The sequence below is a fragment of the Phyllobates terribilis genome, unplaced genomic scaffold (genome assembly GCF_046119375.1).
Source record: "Phyllobates terribilis strain yellow unplaced genomic scaffold, ASM4611937v1 Scaffold_1__5_contigs__length_1240528914, whole genome shotgun sequence".
Classification (NCBI taxonomy): domain Eukaryota; kingdom Metazoa; phylum Chordata; class Amphibia; order Anura; family Dendrobatidae; genus Phyllobates; species Phyllobates terribilis.
The window spans coordinates 34,659,366-34,680,282 of NW_027362761.1; the positions used below are offsets into that span (position 1 = coordinate 34,659,366).

Genomic DNA, 20,917 nt, shown 5'->3' on the forward strand with positions numbered 1-20,917 from the left:
GCCAAGGTCAATAGCATGCCCTAATTTCTGCACTTTCGTACTTGTATGTTTCTTCTTTTGTCTGGGGCACTATTAAAGGGGTATTCCCATCTCCAAGATCCTATCCTAATATGCAGTAGGTGCAATAATAATAATATTAGCAAATATCTCCAATTACAAATGTATTGTAGTTTTTCTGATTCGCTATGTCTCTTTCCTCATGTGCAGGCATTGCAGGACCTTATGTATCCATGGTTACGACCACTGATATAGTGATAGTTCATTAGTTGCTAGTGGTTGTAACCATGGATACCCAAGTTCCTGCTCATGAGAAAAGAGATAGCGAATCAGAAAAGCTATACTACATTTCTAACTGTAAATATTTGCTAATAATATTATTATTACACCTACTACATATTGGGATAGGATAATGGAGATGGGAATACCCCTTTAAGGGCTGATAGAATTGACTTGGTTTTGTTTCCAGTCTCTGTAAGCAGTTTGAAAAACTGGAAACACTTGAATGATTTGATCACAAACAGCCATCATCCTCATTGTGCTTTTTTCACATACCTCACATTTTATTGCGTTCCATCCTAATCATTAAATATATATCTGTTTCATAGGATGATCCATTCAAGAACAAAGCTCTTCTGTTCAATAGCAGCAGCAATCAGGACATTTATTCTGATCCATTCCAAACTGAGGATCCTTTCACCGCTGACCCATTTAAAGGCGCTGATCCATTTAAGAGCAGTGAGTGCAGTGCATCTTCTTAGGTTTTTTTAATAACCGCACAAGGCGAATGGATTGTGGCAAATGAAAGTATCTTCAAATGTTTTTCAGATCCATTTGGTGATGATCCATTTAAAGAAAGCGACCCATTTCATGCTCCTCCTTCAGATGACCCTTTCCATAAGCCAAGTAAAGGTGACCCTTTTTCTGCTGACCCCTTCACTAAGAATAATGTCCATTCGATGACACTGCCTTTAAAGGTGAGATATGGCAACCAGCTAAATGTATTTATTTTCTGCCTATAAAGTAGTGAATATTACATGGAGATAATCCACTGTCTGTCACAGCCTAGTTCATTTGTTGAATTTAGTGAATTCCCACATTTCATATTAACCCCTTCACTACCTGACGATTTTCCATTTTTGTTTTTTCCTCCCCTTCTTCCAAGAGCCATAACATTCTCATTTTTCTGGCCATATAGCCATATGAGCGTCTGTTTTTTGCGGGACGAGTTGTACTTTTGAATGACACCATTCATTTTACCATATAGTGTACTGTGTACAAGTACGTTGAAATTGCAAAAAAAAGTGCAATTCCACAAAAGTATTTTTTTTATTTACTATGTTCTCTATATGGTACAACAGACCTGGCATTATGATTCTCTAGGTCAGTACGAGAACGCAGATACCAAACATATAATTTTTTTTTTTAAGTGGTAAAAACAAAATCGGAAATTGGTAAAAAAAAAATAAATAAATAAATAAATAAAAATTGTTTGTATTTGTTGCCATTTTCCGAGACCCATAACTTTTTAGTTTGAGGCTTTGTAAGGCCTTATTTTTTTGAGTACTGACCTGATGTTTTTATTGATACCATTTAGAGGTAGATACGATGTTTTGATGGCCTAGTATTGCAATGTTGCGGCAGCCAAAAAAAACCGTAATTCAGGCGTTTTGATTTTTTTGCTGACATTCTTGAACTCAGCGATACCAAATATGTGTGGTTTTATTGTTTTATTTTTAATAGGGTGATTGGGGTGGTTTGAACTTTTGTATCTTTTATTTTTTTCATATTTTTAAAAACGTTTCCTTTTTTTTTTCCCTTTACTTTTTCCCCTTAGGAGAATTGAAGCTGCAATCGTCCAAACGCTTGTCATAGCCCGTTGTTCACAGGAGTACCTTAATGACAAGCACGGGGGTCATCAGCAGACCCCCGGCTGTCATGACAACCCATCTGCGCCCCAGAACACGTGACAGGGGCACCAATGGGCAGGCTAAATGACACGCTTCCGGCTGGCAGGTGTTAAATCCCCACCCGTAGCTGTTAGAGGCACTTAATGGCTGATTGAATCAGCCATCAAGTGTGGAGAAAGATGTGGGCTTGGCATGTGAGCCCACATTAAAGGCAGGGACACAACCTTTGACGTACATGTATGTCAAAGGTATTGAAGGGGTTAAATGACAGGGAAATACCTAGTGAAATCTGGCAAAATATGGTCTGCTTGGCTGAACCCATGCTGTTGTTGGCCATTCATGGTGTGGAGAACCATGTACCCGCACAATAGTTAATCGATCTCCTTATCCTAGAGTTATCATTATTGTGGTACTTCGGTGAGTGGGATATTCATACAAGTGTATAAGCAAATTACACTGGCCATATATTAATTATCTCCTGCCACCAATACTCCTTAGAAATGCATACTTGACTCAGCAGAATGTGTCGGTGTGCTTCAATAGAATTGGTCTTCCTCATGCACGTTAACTCTTGGGCAAACCTGGCCAAATTGTCTGTGTATGGCCAGCTATAGTGTTTGGATTTGTATATAATGTTGGTTTATCTTTCTCCTACAACAGTCTGATCCTTTTGAGACCAGAGATCCTTTCTCCTCCTCAACGCTGCCCAAGAAAGAACCAGGTAAGCAGACTTTAACCCCTTCCTGACATGGCCAATTTACATTTTTGCTTTTTCATTTTTTTCTTCCCTTTCTTCCAAGAACCATAACTTCATAGACTTTTGAGGGATTTTTTGTGAAAAGAGTTGTGGTTTTGAAAGACACCATTAATTTTACCACTTAGTGGTATGGGAAAAAAGTTACAAGTGCAGTGAAATTGCGGAAAAAAGCAGTTCTGACATCGTTTTTTGGGAATTGGAAATTTGTAAAAAAAAATTTTTAAAAAAATTCTATATATTTCGGTCAATGGAGTTGAGATAGGGCTTATTTTTTGCTGAACGAGATTTTTTTTATTGATACCATTTTGGGATAGTTATGACATGTTGATCTTTTCTTACTGAATGTTTTTGCGGTGTTGCGGCAACCAAAAAAACATAATTTTGGTGTTTTGAAATTTTTTAAAATTTAAAGTGTTTACCTATCAAGTTAACTAATTTTTTTTTTATTGGTTTTAAAACAAAGCTCTATAACAATAACAAAGCAGTTACAATCAAAGAGCAATAGATATTGACATTTAAAGGGGTTGTCCATTCCAAATCAATAAGTCTGCAGTCACTTTGAAGACTTATGAATCCCCCCAGTGCTTGCACTGTGTGCTGCAGGGATTCGCCGGATTCGGAGTCTGGACCGGAGGGTATGTATGAGTTATACATACTGTATGCGTTATACATACTCCCGGGCAGAAACAGTCTAGTGAGCGTGGCCTCGCTCTATACACTTGTATTGAGCGAGGTCGCGTCCCGTCTAGTGGTGCTGCCGTCCAGTGGGCGTGGTCAACTATGGAAGCGAGGCCACGCCCACTGGACGGTAATATGCATAACTCAGACATACCCTCCGGTCCCGATTCGGATACCGGCGAATCCCTGCAGCCCACACTGTGCGCGCTGGGGGAATTCATAAGTCTGCAGTCACACAGAGTGACACCAGACTTATCGATTTGGACCGGAGAACCCCTTTAAATACAAATTACTCAGCAAAAAGGAGCCAAGACATATAATCTGAGAAATTTGGTGGCGACGTGACTAGCATACAGCCAATTAGTCTTCTAACAACTATACAATACAAACTTAAAGGGAATCTGTCAGCAGGTTTTTGCTATGTAATCTGAAGACCGCGTGAGGTAGGGGCTAAAACTCAGATTTCAGCGATGCCTCGATTGTTTTAGCACCGGTAGCTTATCATTCCTGTGACTAGCTGGCCGCTGTGAACCCTGGTCCCACACGCCCCCTCCTGTGATGGGCACCTCACTGTCTATGGACTTGGTACACACTGATCCTGGTGTGGGCAGGATTTGCTTTCTGGGCTCTTTTCCATGCTAACTCGGGGATGTCAAACTTAAACATACAGAGAGCCAAAATGAAAAACTTGGACAAAGTCGTGGGCCAACAAGTATACAGTATACTGAGCCACACATAGTTCTCCATACAGTATAACGAGCCCCACATAGTCCTCCATACAGTATAATGGCCCCTACATGTCCTCCATACAGAATAGTGGGCCTCACATAGTCCTCCATACAGTATAATGGCCCCACATAGTCCTCCATACAGTATAATGACCCCACATAGTCCTCCATACAGTATAATGGACCCACATAGTCCTCCATACAGTATAATGGCCCCGCATAGTCCTCCATACAGAATAATGGCCCCGCATAGTCCTCCATACAGTATAATGGCCCCGCATAGTCCTCCATACAGTATAATGGCCCCGCATAGTCCTCCATACAGTATAATGGCCCCGCATAGTCCTCCATACAGTATAATGGCCCCACATAGTCCTCCTTACAGTATAATGGCCCCACATAGTCCTCCATACAGTATAATGACCCCACATAGTCCTCCATACAGTATAATGGCCCCACATAGTCCTCCATACAGAATAATAGTCTGGTGTCGGGGGCCAAATATAACGACCCTGTGGGCCAGATTTGGCCCACGAGCCGGAGTCTGACGCGTGTGTGCTAAATCTAAAAGATTTGATTGTGTCAGAATGTCTAAACCCAGTAAGCTAAGTGATACATCGCTGGATTCAGCTTCTGTTTGCCTCCATCATGCTGCTCTCCCATGAGATAGCAAAACCTGCTGACAGATTTATTTTAAGAGAAGAGTAGAGAAGGGGTACAGCAGGGGTAAGAGGACGATAAAGGTTGGGAGATTTAGAATAGAGGTTTGAAATATGACCATGGGGAATTGTCGAACAATGATCAGGCCTACAATGCGCCAAAGTTGATGAGATATCTGAGCATAAAGGTGGATGATGAGATTCGTGGGCCGAATTGGATGCAAATAGGGATAGATAAGATATAGATCATTTCAGGATATTTTGGTAAGATGGGGAGGATATGTAAATTTCCCAGTGAAACCAGTTATATGCGGTTGAGCTAATTTCTACTTGTGTTTGAGCTAACAGCTTCTCCATACGGTGGGCTGCATCTATTTCTTTGAACCATTCTTCCATGGAGGGAGGGTCCACAGACTTCCAGTGATGAGGAATTATCGTTTTGGCTGCTTGAATGAGGTGTAGTAACAAGGATTTCTCATAGACATATCTGGACATAGGGGACATATGTAATAAGATCGCTTCTGAGGATTTAGGAATTAACACTCCTGTCACTTCCTAGATAATTACTGACTCCTTTCCAAAAAGCTCCCAAAACCAGATATTACCACCAAATAGGTGTCATTGTTCCCTCACTAGTCCCACAACGCCAACATAATTCAGAAACTTCAGGAAACCATTTGTGCTAGGTGGAAGGAACTCGATACCATCTTGTTTCTTGTGACTTGGTAGCAATTATGGATTTATGGGACTGGTGAGAGCATGTATCCTATTGTTACCTAGTAAAAGAATGTTCGAGTTAATTTTCCCAAATCTTGCAAAAAGGAGAGAGAAGTTCCAGGTCCGAGTCTATCAGTAGTTTCTAAATGTTTGAGATGCCATGCAAAGGGCTTGGGGATGTTATACACATTTAAAGTCTATAGCAGACTCCTTGCTCTCAATATATGTTCAACAGAATGCATTCAGGTGTGAACCAGAGGGGAGTGGTCTCTGCTCATCTTGATCAGCTGATTAAGATTAAGCCAGATGCAGGGTAATCAAGGGCCAAGTAAACATGGTCATAAATAAGAGTTGGGAATAGTAGTTAGTTGAAAACATACCATGTGTATATAGAAGCAGAGGAAGGGAGAAGTCAGGATGGGAAAGCTGGGTCACGTACCATGTGTATATAGAAGCAGAGGAAGGAAGAAATCAGCATGGGAAAGTTAGGTCACGTACCATATGTATTTAGGAGCAGAGGAAGAAAGAAATCAGCATGGGAAAGTTCGGTCATGTACCTGTAGGAGGAATGGATAAACAGAGATGCTGATAAGTGTGCGATGGTGGCAGATGACAAGGTACAGTCTGTATGCATATTATTAATCAGGTATATTTCATATTTCTCACACTTAAGCAATGGGACACTTAAGGCGATGGACATCACATGACTTGGCATAAAAAGCCAAGACCAGAAACTCAATTTGCAGACACTGTGTTTCATGGTACTGCCCCTCATCAGTGCAAAGTGTGAGTTTTGGTTTGGCTGGATGAGAGGCGTCAGACCGGTATCTAGGGGTAATATTTCTCCTTGCGGAGAGAGACATGTTAAGCATGTCAGGTGAGGATACTTTTGAAGCCCTAATGCTCCTTTGGGAAATATGCAAATTGTCTCTTCAGAGAGGAAGAGGTCTAGAACTCTAGTGCCACCTACAGGAAGTAGCAATCCTAAAAGTGAATAGTGACCATTTAACGAGCCTTATCACATGACTTAGGATAAAAAACCAAGACCAGAAACTCAATTTGCAGACACTGTTTTGGGGTTCTGCCTCTTGTCAGTGCAAAGTGTGAGTTCTGGTTTGGCTGGATGAGAGGTCTGCTGCCGTCCTCACAGGAGAGGAGATTGGGAGGTTAGCAGGGGGCCAGGGCAGGAGGTCAGGGACAGGATCAGATCCAGAGTGTCTTGTGTCAGTGATGCTCTGAGGCATGGTGTCATGAGTTATTGCTGCAGCTTGATCAGGTCGCACTGTCAGTAGCTCCAACATCACCAGATCTGCAGGAAAGTTCCAGAGCGACTGCAGACAGTGTATACCTAATCATACAATGACTGCTCCTGAGCCTGGATCCAGGACATCATTCATTATGTATCATATAGTGCTATACATTATAATATGTGCTGTTCTGTAGCCAGGTCCAGGTGTAATCAGTAAGGATGTTGTCACACTGTGTTCTGGCACTCGTTCTTTGGTCCTGTCGGGGCTTCCTTCCAAAGCCCTGGTAAAACGCAATTCAGCGTTTGCGCCGACGGGGCCATAGACTATAATGGTGCCGACAGAAAAGCGAACATGTGCTCTGACAAGCAGCATTTTGGGACATATGCGCCTACTGGAGATGGACACTCAGATGCACATATGACTGTCTCCAATTCAAGCCAAAAAATGATGCACGGCAGAGGTGGGTGCGGGAGGGGGGGGTTCGAACGTAAGCCCCGATGGAAACAATGAGCTCTGAGGACCTCACTGGGAAAATGTTACCCTGGTACGAAATGGGCACCTTCAGTTCCGGAAGTAGAGGGGCCCACTCCTTCCTGATTTCGAAATATTAGGGCCTTGATCACTACCTCTTGGAACTGTAGGAAGGTACCGGTCTGGCCTGCACATGGTGATAACACAAAAGTGTTATACATTGCCATCTGTACGATGTGCATGGCCAGCTTCTTGTACCACACCTTAGCATTTCTCATGGCACTGTACAGCTGGAGGACTTGATCAAAGAGATCAACTCCCCCCATGTTCTTGTTGTACCCCAGGATGTCAAAAAAAGGACATCCCTCTTGTCCTTGACCACCAGCATGTTGTCATTACATTGGTCTCTGCTCTCACCCTTTCTGAGCAACTGCCCAGCTAGCGTCTTAGGGAGTCCGTTCTGATTTTTGCGGACAGTACCGCATACTGCGGTAGCTCGTGCAGAGAGGGACGTGAAGAGTGGGTTGCTGGTATAAAAGATATCTACGTAGAGGTGATAACTTTGATCCACCAGTGGGCGCACCAAATCCCACATAATTTTCCCACTTACTCCCAGGACAGGGGAGCATTAAAGGGAATCTGTCACCCCCTGGGACTTATCAAACCTCTACTATGGGCATACTGGTGATAGAAATGTAAATCTATACATACCTGTATGTCCCATATTAGAGGTTTGGTTGCTTTGAAAAGTCTTTTTATTAAATCAGTTTACTCTGTCGCCTCATTGGGGGACACAGGACCTTGGGTGTTATGCTGCTGTCCACTAGGAGGCGACACTATGCTTATCTGAAAAAGATTAAGCGTGGCTCCTCCTCTGCAGTATACACCCCCGGACGGCATCAGCCTGCTCCAGTTTTTGCTTAGTGTCGCAAGGAGGCACACCTCAGACCTTCACTCGTCCCTCGCTTCAGCACGGGATTACAGATGAAGAAAAGAGGGTCTCTTAAGAGACCCCCGGCATGGCTCCTTCCTCTGCCCCCTACTATGGGGTGCACAGTTGAAGTTGAGATGGCGTAGCCACCATGCTGCTCCTTCTCTGGCCCCTCGGGTCAGGCTCGAAGTTGAGAACCCCCCTCCTTCCCCAATTCCCTCGGTCTTGGTCCGAAGTTGAGGCGAGGACAAAGCCCCCTGACAGGTGACAGCGGCACCCTCCCTAATCCCCCCTGGGGGTATTAGGTTGAGACACCATCAGGTAGGGCCTGGATGGCAGCATCTGCAGCTCTCACCAGCCAGCACACCGCAGCCGAGGACCAGCAGCAATACAGGAGCCCCAGTCTGTCTGTGGGACCCTGTAGGAGCCGGGGGGAGTGCAGGCAGCCATGGCACACACAGGCACAGGCCTTCACAGGCTCTGTACCTGCGGCAGCTTTTCATCTTAAGCTCCTAAGGGGGACTCTTTTCAGAGACCCTCTTCCACTTATGTCCCCACCGCCATTCTGCCTTTCAATCCGGGGAGGGGGAGGGGGAGGGGGGGGGTCCGGTTCTGATCCGACCCAAGCCCCCCCCCCGGGCTACCGCGCTTGCCTGGAGCCCTTTTGGACATAGAAAATAAATTTACACCGCGGCTTCGGCCTAGCCGAAGCCGCCGCCCATTTTCCACCACCCCCCGGCCCCGCCCCCTGGATGACGATTTTGACTCACTGCGGAGTCAGACAGGGCGCCCTTGCAGCGGTCCGCCCCCCTTCTCCTTCATCTTTGCAAGCAGGAGAAGAGCTACGGCGGCCATCATAAACTGCAGTACGCATACAGGCCAGCCAAGTCTCCACGGAGGCACAGGACCAGGCTCTTTCAGCGCTGTTCACAGGGGCACATTGGTGGGGTAAGTTCACAGTCTGAGTTACCTCAGCTGTGAATTTTATTACTCTGTATCCTCCTCTGCACAGTTAGCCCCCTTGCATAGCCACTCCAGGTGCACTATGCCGGGCTCAAAGTCTAAGAAAACCAAGCAGGACTGATTTTACGCTTTCTGTACAGCCTGCAGTAATGCTCTTCCCAGCGGCAGCACATATCCGCATTGCAAGGATTGTGCTCAGACTACTGTGCCAGACTCCCAAGTAGCCCCTACCAACCCTTCAGTGTCTAATGCCACGCCAGAATGGGTCACTCAAATGTCACAATCTATGACACAGTCCATAGATAACATGACCTCCAAATTGCTTCAGGCTCTGCAAAGCCATACCTCGACTATGAATGCTACCCAACAAAGGGAAAGCCTGACTCAGTCACATACTGGCCCAGGCACATCCATGTCAAGGTCAGGACGCAAGCGCACCCACCGGTCACGCTCATCTGCGTCATCCCATAGCACACGGTCATCCCGGTCTAGGGAGAGATACCGTATTCCCAGGTCATCTACACAGTCCCCTACCAGGGACAGACATTATATTTCTCCGCACCAATCCCCGTCCAGAGAAATCCCCCATTTTGGGTCACATAGGAGACACCTTAGTGATGCACAGGAGTCAGAAGGCATCTGCGATTCTGACTCAGACAAGGAAACTGATGGATCCCTAACTCCAATCCCACCTAGCAATGCAGCGCTAGTTGAGGACATAATCTCGTCCATACATCGGGTGCTTGACATCTCTGATCCGATCCCGGATGCATCACAAAATAAGATTTCATTTGAAGGAGCTCTGAAACCACCTAAGGTTTTCTTGGATCATCCAGAATTTAAATCTATCCTCACAAAACAATTCTCACAGCCTCACAAGAAGCTTACCAATCGCAAGTTTCTGGAGGCCCGTTACCCCTTTCCAAAGGAAACCACCAAAGAATGGACAGTTTCCAGGCTGGCAGCACAGACACTTCTTTCACTGCCAGATAGCTCAACCCTTAGGGATGCAGCAGACCGGCAGGTAGAAAGTATGGCTCGCTCAATCTGCGAAACCACAGGGGCCTCTCTAGCCCCCGCGTTCGCTCTCAGTCTGGGCAGCCAAGGCCATACTGGCTTGGGCAAAGAATTTACAAACTGGCCTCCAAGCTTCTGCCCCTGAACTGTCGGACCAAGCAGTTCAGATAGCAGTTGTGGCAGATTACATGCTTCACGCAGCTCTGGATTCTGCAAGGGGTGCAGCGGGGGCGATATCACACGCCATCACAATTCGGCATATCCTTTGGCTGCGTGAATGGAAAGCGGACGCAGCCTCAAAGAAGTCCCTCACGCACCTTCCATACCTCAGCGGTCGACTTTTCGGTGAAAGCTTGGACACTATGATATCCAATGCCACCGGGGGTAAGAGTACCTCTCTTCCCCAACTGAAACCCAAGCGCAATTATAACAAGCGTAACCAAGCTCGCTTCTGATCCTTTCGGAACTCTTCCGGCTGGTCCGTTTCACGGCCACCACCACAAAATAACAGCCGCTTCACACGCAGGGAAGACTCGAGGCCGACACAAAAGTCGGACAAATCCTGGCAGTCAAAGGCAGGCCACTCAAAATCAAAAGGAGGAAAATCTAAGAATTTCTCCTCGTCATGACTCACGGACTCAGGAAGACACCCCACCTGTAGGAGGCCGACTTTTACTCTTTCATCAAGTCTGGCTACCTATTACAGAAGACAGGTGGGTCAGGGAACTAGTGTCTTCAGGATACAAAATAGAGTTCACTTCCAACCCACCAAACAGACTCCTTATATCTGTTCCCCCAAAATCGCCAGTAAAAGCTCGCGCCTTCCACCAAGCGGTCTCATCGCTTCTTCAAGCACGAGTCATAATACCTGTCCCCGCAGCCGAGCGCTTCCAGGGGTTCTACTCCAATCTTTTCGTAGTCCCCAAGAAAGGAGGAGGGGTACGCCCCATACTAGACCTAAAACAACTCAACAAATATGTACGAGTACGTCACTTCCGTATGGAGTCCCTCCGGTCAATCATTGCATCCATGGAAAAAGGAGAATATCTCGCTTCCATAGACATACAAGATGCATACCTGCATATACCGATTGCACCTGCACATCAGAGATTTCTCAGGTTCGCAATCGACCAGGACCACTACCAGTTCGTGGCTCTCCCGTTCGGACTCGCCACGGCTCCCAGAGTGTTTACCAAAGTCATGGCAGCCACCATGCACGTCCTACACTCCAGAGGCATAGTAGTCTTTCCATACCTGGACGATCTTCTCGTCAAGGCTTCTACCTTCAAGGACCGCGAGCGCAGTGTCTCAATCACAATCGACACCCTGAGTCGCCTGGGTTGGTTAGTCAACCTACAAAAGTCATCACCAACCCCAAACCAGTCTCTGACATTCCTGGGAATGCTATTCAATACTGCCAAGGGCCTAGTGCTTCTCCCCAAAGACAAGGCACTGCCTCTCCGTCTAGGAGTTCGCACCCTTCTCAGCAAACCCCCTCGATCTCTCCGGTTTGCCATGAGAGTCCTTGGCAGGATGGTGGCGGCAATAGAAGCGGTTCCATTTGCCCAGCTTCACCTCAGGCCTCTCCAACTAGACATTCTCAAGTCATGGGACAGGAACCCTTCTTCTCTCGACAGGAAGTTCCAGCTGACGTCGTCAACCAGGAAGTCCCTTCACTGGTGGCTCAACCGGACCTCTCTAACAAAAGGGAAATCTTTTCTCCCAGGTCAATGGAAGGTCCTGACCACCGACGCAAGCCTGACTGGTTGGGGTGCAGTACACCTACACCACAGAGCACAGGGCAAGTGGTCCCCAGCGGAAGCAACCTTGCCCATCAACATCCTGGAGATTCGTGCCATCCTCCTGGCGTTGAGAGCCTTCCATCACTTACTGGCAGCCTCTCACATCAGAGTACAATCGGACAATGCCACAACCGTGGCATATGTCAATCACCAAGGGGGAACTCGCAGTGCCAGAGCGATGCGAGAGGTGACACGCATCCTTCACTGGGCGGAGAAAACGAGCTCCATTATCTCTGCGGTGCACATTCCGGGTGTAGACAACTGGGAAGCAGACTTTCTCAGCCGACAAGGAATAGACTCGGGAGAGTGGGCTCTCCATCCCGAAATCTTCCAACAGATCTGCCATCGTTGGGGCACTCCGGACGTGGACCTAATGGCGTCTCACCTCAATGCCAAAGTCTCCAACTTCATGGCCAGAACACGCTCCCGAGAGCGCTAGCGGCGGACGCCCTGGTTCAGGACTGGACCCAGTTCCAGCTCCTGTAAATTTTTCCACCTCTCCCCCTGATTTCCAGAGTGGTGAGAAAGATCAAACAGGAGGGAGTTCCAACCATCCTAATCGCACCGGACTGGCCCATGCGTACATGGTACGCCGACATCGTACGACTCACAGCAGACATTCCCTGGCATCTTCCCGACCGCCCGGATCTTCTGTCACAAGGCCCGTTCTACCACCAGGACTTAGAGGCCCTCAATTTGACAGCGTGGCCATTGAGACCTGGGTTCTAACCCAGGCAGGTTTTTCGCCAGCCGTCATTAAAACCATGATCAGAGCATGAAAACCAACCTCTGCCAAGATTTACTACAGTACCTGGAAAACTTTCTTTACCTGGTGCGAATCTCGTAACCAGACCCCACTCCCTTATTCCCTTCCCAGGGTACTCTGTTTTCTCCAAGCGGGTCTGGAAGCCAGACTATCCCTGGCCTCCCTTAAGAGCCAAGTGTCAGCTCTTTCTGTGCTTTTTCAAAAGTGCATTGCTCATAAACCGCAAGTAAGAACATTTCTCCAGGGGGTTTCCCGATTGGTTCCCCCCTACAGATGACCTCTAGAAGCGTGGGACCTCAACCTGGTGCTGACAGCATTACAGGAAACACCCTTTGAACCCCTTAGGGAAGTCCCACTCCGTCTTCTATCCCAGAAAGTGGTTTTCCTCGTGGCAATCACCTCGCTACGCAGGGTGTCTGAACTCACGGCACTCTCCTGCAGACAGCCCTTCCTGATTTTTTTCCAGGACAAAGGTAGTCCTTCGTACGGTTCCATCCTTCCTTCCGAAGGTTGTGTCCAGCTTTCATCTCAATGAAGAAATTTCACTACCATCCCTCTGTCCGGTTCCGGTTCATAGAGTGGAAAAGGCTTTGCATACGCTTTACCTTGTCAGGGCACTGCGTATCTATGTGTCTAGGACTGCGCCCTTCCGGGAGTCTGATTCTCTTTTCCTTCTTCCGGAAGGCGGCCGCAAGGGTCTACCAGCTTTCAAAGCTACCCTTGCCAGGTGGATCAAATCCACCATACAAGAGGCCTACCGCCTCAAAAATTCGCCTATTCCAGCAGGTATTACGGCACATTCTACACGTGCGGTAGGGGCCTCCTGGGCCCTTTGGCACCATGCTTCGGCACAACAAGTGTGTAAGGCTGCCACCTGGACTAGCCTACACACGTTTACAAAACACTACAACGTTCATACCCAGTCCTCAGCAGATGCGAGCCTGGGCAGACGTGTTCTGCAGGCGGCGGTGCCCCAATTGTAGGGACCTGTCTACACAATATTCGTCCATTGCTTCCCACCCAGGGACTGCTTTGGGACGTCCCAAGGTCCTGTGTCCCCCAATGAGGCGACAGAGTAAAGGAGATTTTTGTGTACTCACCGTAAAATCTCTTTCTCTTAGCCTCTAATTGGGGGACACAGCACCCACCCTTTGCCCGTTCCGGGCCGTTAAGTTGAGTTCTCATATTGGTTTTCCTTTGAGTTCTTACATAGTTGCCTTCTTATAGGCATGGTTATGTTATCTGTTACGTTCCTACTGCTTTTGCACAAAACTGGAGCAGGCTGATGCCGTCCGGGGGTGTATTCTGCAGAGGAGGAGCCACGCTTAATCTTTTTCAGATAAGCATAGTGTCGCCTCCTAGTGGACAGCAGCATAACACCCAAGGTCCTGTGTCCCCCAATTAGAGGCTAAGAGAAAGAGATTTTACGGTGAGTACACAAAAATGTCCTTTTTTCACTCATGCCGTCCGGGGGACTTAAAGAAATCCCCGCCTACTTACTTAATTTCAATAATCCCCCACTCCCCTGCACGTCACAGTCCCCTATGATGAGTGGTTTAGTTTTGCAGATCTCGCGCGTCCTGTTGTGCGCAGGCGCCAGGGAGTCACTGTGACTTCTGCTCCAGTAACCTCCGGCGTGCGCAACAATAAGGTTTGCTCCCCACTTCCTTACGGCACCCTAACAGTTAGGAACCATATAAATCCAAATTTATGCCAAACCAAGTCTGCACCAAACAAGGGGTTAATGATTCTGTAATTTGGGCAGTTTAGCAATAATTAACCATAGCTGTATATCAAAACAATACCAAAAACACAAAGCCAATCAGATAATTTATAAATCCATTTTATTAAATATATTTCAACAAAACAAGGGAGAAAAAGGAGAAGCTAGAGAGCAACACTATTGCGTCAGAATCAACAGGAGGAGATGGGATATACAATATAGTAAAATAAGAACAATTCCTTTATATTGAGCAAACTACAATAGGGGCTTAAAATTGTAAATATACTGTGGTCAGATACTTTAATCACCACTGCCCCCACTTATATTCAAATTGTATCACAACAAATGAGTCATGCCTGTAGCCATCTTCTCCTGCTGTGCTGACACCAGGTTCCTTCACATGTTTTGGTGTCCAAGCCTCCGTCAGGGGGTGTGGCGTCAGACCAGCAGGAGGCACCTTTTATATTAGCCCCAGCCAATTAAAGGCCACCATCTAAGAGGCCAAAGCACACTCCTCTAAGCGGCGCAGGCAGCACCCCGTAGTCCACACAGCCCACTCTCTCCCGGGTCATCTGACAGGCACAGTAATGAATCCAGCGCTGGGACACAGAAATGTTTCAAAGAATACATGAGTAGTGTTGAGCGAGTATGTTCTATTAACCCTTTCGGCGAGTATGCTCGGGCCGAGCTCCGAGTGTTTACAGCTGCTCGGTGATAAGGTTAAATCTCTCCCGTGTGCATGACTTGCGACTGTTTGACAGCTTTATTACATGTGAGGAATGTCTATTTCTTACACATTGCTCACATGTAATAAAGCTGTCAAACAGTTGCAAATCATGAGCACAGCGTTACTGAAACATAACATCCAAGGACACTGAAGATACTCGGCGAGCACCCGAGAATGCTCGCCGAAAGTGCTAACAGAACATACTTGCTCATCACTAATTATCAGTGATTGTATAGATTTTTGTGCCCTCAGAGTTTGAGAAACTTGATGCAACTTCAATGTTAAAACAGGCAGCACAGTTGCCACATGGCTCACATCCACACTTCGGCCGTGGAACAGATGGAGTAAGTCGGTTAACGGACGGTTGATAATGACTGGACACTAGAATGTCCTTCAGTTTTTTTCCCCGTCTGGTGAGAATGATATTGTGTTATAAATCTCACCTGACTGTCCGATGTCTGTTTAGGTTTAGAATATAACAATTGTTGATGATTAGACTACTTTGCTCGTGAGTACGCATAGTTTGTTTTTTTGGCTATATGTCCGAGCCATAAACCTTTTCTTCAGTAATGTTGCCTGATTTTGAAAACTAACATCTTCGGAGCAAATTCTTCTTGCATGCAAAAACTGCCCGGTAGGTATGCCTCTGAACATCTGTGAGGGATGAAAAGACTGTGCATGTAAGAAAGAGTTGACTGCTGTGCTTTTTGACAGTCAAATCTGTAGGTGAGCCACAGGTTGAGCTTGTTTTTGTTTATTCACCAAAGAAATTTTCAAGATCAACTGCAGTCCCCTTCCAGATTAAAAAAAACATAATCGATGAACCGTGTTGAAAAAATGACACGCTCTATGGGCAATGTGACATCCATCATGAACAGCTCTCCCTCCCACAGACCCAGGAACAAATTAGCATATGAGGGGGCACATGCTGCCTCTATAGCTGTCCCCTGGAGCTGTAGTTAGAAGGAGCCGTTAAAAGTAAAAAAAATTATGAAACAAAATAAATTCCAAAAAGCACCGAGCATTTCCGGGTTACTCGGGCGGGAGCTCGGGTCTCCGCCCTGCATGTTTGGCGCTCTTTACAGAGCCAATGAACATGCAGGGATTGCCAGCCAGTCACTGTAATGCCGCAGCCATGTTGTTTGTGGGCATTACAGTGATTGGCTGGCCGCACAGCGTCACCTCGAGTATTTAAAACCAGGCGCCGCCATCTTGGACACAGTCGCTCCGGATTAGACAGTGTAAGGACAGCGCTGCTGAGCTAGGGAGAGATTTTTCCTGCGAAATAGTTAGTGTAGGGTCTGTAAAGGCTTTCAGAACAAACTAACAGTCCTTCTCAGGACTAATATCCATCCCAGATATCAGGCAGGTGTTAGAACCTTGCTCTTAGGTTTTTTCCTTTGCTGGTCACATGACCTTGTTGGCCTATTTAATCCTGCTCCGCCCTTCTGGCTTTGCTGGACTTCATTGTATAACTACTTTCTAGCTAGCCTGTGCTCTGTATCTAACTCTGTTAGTTTGCTTGGTCTACGGACCTCTATGTTCTATATATTTTGTTTGTTCGTCTGTCTGCTACTATTTCTGTTAGGAGGTGTCCCATTTTCCTCCCAGTCCTTAGTACTTGTAGGGATTCCTTCCCCACATCTATAGGTCTCCGTACAGACTAGCTTAGGACTTTAGCAGGTCTGATCGCAGGATCAGGTCCCCTGTTACATCGTAGGGATCAAGCTGAGTTCTATCGTAGGGACAGATCTCCTCTCTTTCCTTAGCTCTGGTAGCAGAACATAACAGTAAGTCCAGCCTGCAAATTCTCTAAGGAAAGATTTTTCTGTTCCATCATGGTGTCGGTTCAGGATTTGGCTCATCGCCTGCAGGGACTCTCTCTGGAGGTGGCCGAGCTCCGTCAGCACGTGAGTAACTGTCCTGGAGCACATTTCTTGGAGCCTAAGGTATGTTTGCCGGATTTATTTTTTGGTGAACACCGAGAATTTTTTTCATTTAAAAATGCTTGCTTATTGTATTTTCGTTTGAGACCTAAGTCCTCTGGGGATGAATCCCAGCGCATAGGGTTCATAATGTCACTTTTGCGCAAAGAGCCTCAGGAGTGGGCCTTTTCTTTGCAACCTAGTGATACATGCTTCAGATCAGTGGATAGTTTTTTTTCTGCTTTGGGGCTATTATATGATGATCCTGACCGTGTCGCATCAGCTGAGACTGAGTTGAGACGTTTGAAACAGGGATCAGGTAATGTGGAAAAATATTGTACTCATTTCCGTCGTTGGTCTACTCAAACAGGGTGGAACGATTCTGCTCTGAAAAGTCTATTTCTTGCTGGGCTCAATGAAAGGGTTAAAGACCTGCTAATTGCTTATCCTACACCTGAAGATTTGCAACAGGCTATGCAATTAGCTATACGGGTGGATAGGAGACTGCGTGCAAGGGTTAATGAGAGCAAATCCTCTGCTATGTCAGTTTCTGGTTATGAGAATGTGTGTACTAACAGTGGTGAACCGATGGAGATTGGATCGGTGGCACCTCGCTCTCAAGAAAAAGATCGCAGATTTTCTGAAGGCTTGTGTTTCTATTGCGGAAAATCTGGTCATTTGATTAAAGGCTGTGAGCTTCGTATGAAGAAAGAAAAAAAAATGGTCAGTCATGCCCGTATTGCCTGTTTAAATTCCAAGGGTGTATTTTTAGCTGCTTCCACGATTGCTCAGGAAAAATTAATGGAATTTCGGGTGTTTGTTGATTGTGGGTCTACTCTGAATGTAATTGATGGGGGATTCTTGGAAAGACTCAATTTAAAACCCGAACCTTTATCATCCCCCATTGCTGTGGTTTCTGTGGATGGTTCCCCTTTGAAGAATATTACTCTCAAGGTCTGTGAATTTCCTCTCACTATTAATGGTGTTCACCATGAGAAATTGGATTTGGTAGTTTTGAATAACTTGCCTTCTCCAGTAATATTGGGATTGCCCTGGTTAAAATTTCACAATCCTGTACTGGATTGGTCTACCAGTGAAATTAAATCCTGGAGCCATAAATGTTATGACAAGTGTTGTAACGGGCGTATTACAGCTTTTTATAGGGGAGAATTGCCTGTTCCTATTCAGGATTTTTGGAGAGTTTTTTCTGAGAAGGAATCGCAGGTTTTGCCTCCCCATAGAGACTATGATTGTTCTATTGAATTTGTCCCTGGAGCGACTCTTCCTAAAAGTCGTTTATTTATCCTTACTATTCCTGAGAGGAAGGCTTTGGAGGAATACATACAGACAAGTTTGGCCGCCGGTCACATTAGGCCCTCTAAGTCTCCTGTGGCGGTTGGATTTTTTTTTGTAAAAAAAAAAGGACGGCGGTTTACGTCCTTGTCTGGATTTTCGTGAGATTAACAAAATTACTGTACGCAATCCTTACCCACTGCCATTGATTCCTGATCTGTTTAACCAGTTAATGGGGGCCAAGTGGTTCTCTAAAATTGACCTTAAGGGGGCATACAATCTGTTGCGCATGAAGGAGGGTGACGAATGGAAGACTGCTTTTAACACTCCTGTAGGTCATTTTGAGAATCTGGTTATGCCTTTTGGTCTTACTAATGCTCCTGCATTTTTTCAGAATCTTATTAATGACATCCTTAGACCTTTGATCGGCAAAAATGTGGTTGTGTATTTGGATGACATTTTGATTTATTCGCCGGATCTGGAGTCTCATTGGCGGAGCGTACGTGAGGTATTACAGTTGTTAATGGACAATACGCTTTTTGCTAAGCTGGAGAAATGTGAGTTCGCTGTACAGAGAATTAGTTTTTTGGGTTACATTATCTCCAGCGCAGGTTTTGAGATGGACCCGGTTAAAGTTCAAGCTGTACAGGAATGGCCTAGGCCTATTGGTTTGAAATCGATACAGAGGTTTTTAGGTTTCGCCAATTATTACAGAAAATTCATAAAAAATTTTTCTAGTATTGTCAAACCTCTGACCGATCTCACCAGGAAAGGTGCTGATGCGGTTCAGTGGTCTTCTGAGGCCATTGAAGCTTTTGTGTATCTCAAGGAGAGGTTCACCTCTGCTCCCATCCTTATGCAGCCTGATGTGACTAAGCCGTTTTTGGTTGAGGTTGATGCTTCCTCTGTGGGGGTTGGCGCAGTATTGTCTCAGGATAACGGGGATGGATTACATCCCTGTGCCTTTTTTTCAAAAAAATTTTCGGAGACTGAACTGAATTACGATATTGGTAATCGGGAATTATTGGCTATTAAACTCGCATTTGAACACTGGCGCCACTTCTTGGAAGGTGCGGAATTTCCCGTTCAGGTTCTTACGGATCATAAAAATCTGATATATCTTGATGCTGCCAAGCGCCTAAATGCCCGTCAGGCTAGGTGGGCACTGTTTTTCTCGCGGTTTAATTTCTCCGTTACTTACATCCCTGGTACTAAGAATGTTAAGGCGGATGCCTTGTCTCGCAGTTTTTCTCCCATAGTCGGTGCTGAGAAAGAGGAGAACATTTTACAAGAAGGTGTTGTGATAGCTGCTTTGGACTCCGTTTTGGAAGATGAGATTCTTAAAGCACAGGAGAATGCCCCATCTAACACTCCTCATGGGAGGTTGTTTGTGCCTGGGACCTTTAGGAGAGATTTGTTTGTTGAGTGTCACGAATCTCGGTTGGCAGGTCATCCCGGAATCTCTGAGACCAAGAGACTGGTGGGTCGCAGTTTTTGGTGGCCTGGATGGCAGAAGGAAGTCATTAAGTGGGTGCGTCAATGTACTATATGTGCTAGATCTAAGTCCTCACATACTCCTGCTGCGGGGTTGCTTTGTCCTTTGGAGGTTCCCAGTGCTCCTTGGACACATTTGGCTATGGACTTTATAACTGACCTTCCCCCCTCTGAGGGTTTTACTGTCATCTGGGTGGTCGTGGACCGTTTTAGCAAGATGTGTCACTTGGTTCCCTTTGTCAAACTGCCCTGCGCTAAAACTCTCGCTAAGGCCTTTGTCAAGGAAATTGTCAGACTTCATGGCGTTCCTACTGACATTGTTTCTGATAGGGGTCCTCAGTTCGTGGCTCGTTTTTGGCGTGCCTTTTGTGACAGGTTGGGAGTTCATTTGTCGTTCTCGTCCGGATATCATCCTGAATCTAATGGCCAGACAGAAAGGAAAAACCAGGATGTTGAGCAGTTCTTGCGTTGTTTTGTGGCAGACAATCAAGAGGGGTGGTCTGAGTTTCTGCCACTTGCTGAATTTGCTCTGAACAATCATACATCTTCTTCTGCTGGTTGTTCGCCTTTTTTTTGTTGTTCTGGGAGACATCAGTCGTTTGGGTCGTTCTCCAAGTTGGGATCTGCCGTGCCTGAGGAGGAGAATTTTTCCGGTGATTTGGAGAGAGTTTGGACGGATGTGCGTGGTAATCTTCAGGAGGCCAACAGAAAATCTAAAGACTACTTTGATAGGAAACGACAGGAGGTTTTGTTCGCTGTTGGTGACATGGTTTGGTTGTCCTCTAGGAATCTGCGGTTGAGGATTCCTTCTAAGAAATTGGGTCCCAAGTTTGTAGGGCCCTTTAAGGTGCTTCAGGTTGTCAACCAATCTGCTGTTAGGTTGGAGGTTCCTACCTCCTGGAGAATTAATCCGGTATTTCATGTCTCTCTGTTAAAAAAAGCTGTTGTGTCGGATGGTGACGCCTCTGCCTCTGTTCCTCCGGTGGTGGAGGACGGGGAATATGAAATTTCTCGCATCCTTAACTCTAGACGGTATAGAGGTAGTTTGCAGTATCTTGTGGCCTGGAAAGGTTTCGGACCCGAGGATAACTCTTGGGTGAGGTCAGATG

At 46.1% G+C, this 20,917-nt stretch overlaps 1 protein-coding gene across 2 annotated transcripts in view; it reads left to right on the top strand.

Annotated features, from left to right (window-relative positions):
- The window catches only part of EPS15L1 (epidermal growth factor receptor pathway substrate 15 like 1), a 280,928-nt gene that overhangs the window by 155,295 nt on the left and 104,716 nt on the right, over nucleotides 1–20,917 (top strand). For both annotated transcript variants that reach the window (XM_073660720.1, XM_073660721.1), the window contains 3 exons: nucleotides 606–735; nucleotides 826–974; nucleotides 2,568–2,628. In XM_073660720.1, coding sequence (XP_073516821.1) covers nucleotides 606–735; nucleotides 826–974; nucleotides 2,568–2,628 — 340 coding nt within the window. The remainder of the gene's footprint in view (nucleotides 1–605; nucleotides 736–825; nucleotides 975–2,567; nucleotides 2,629–20,917) is intronic.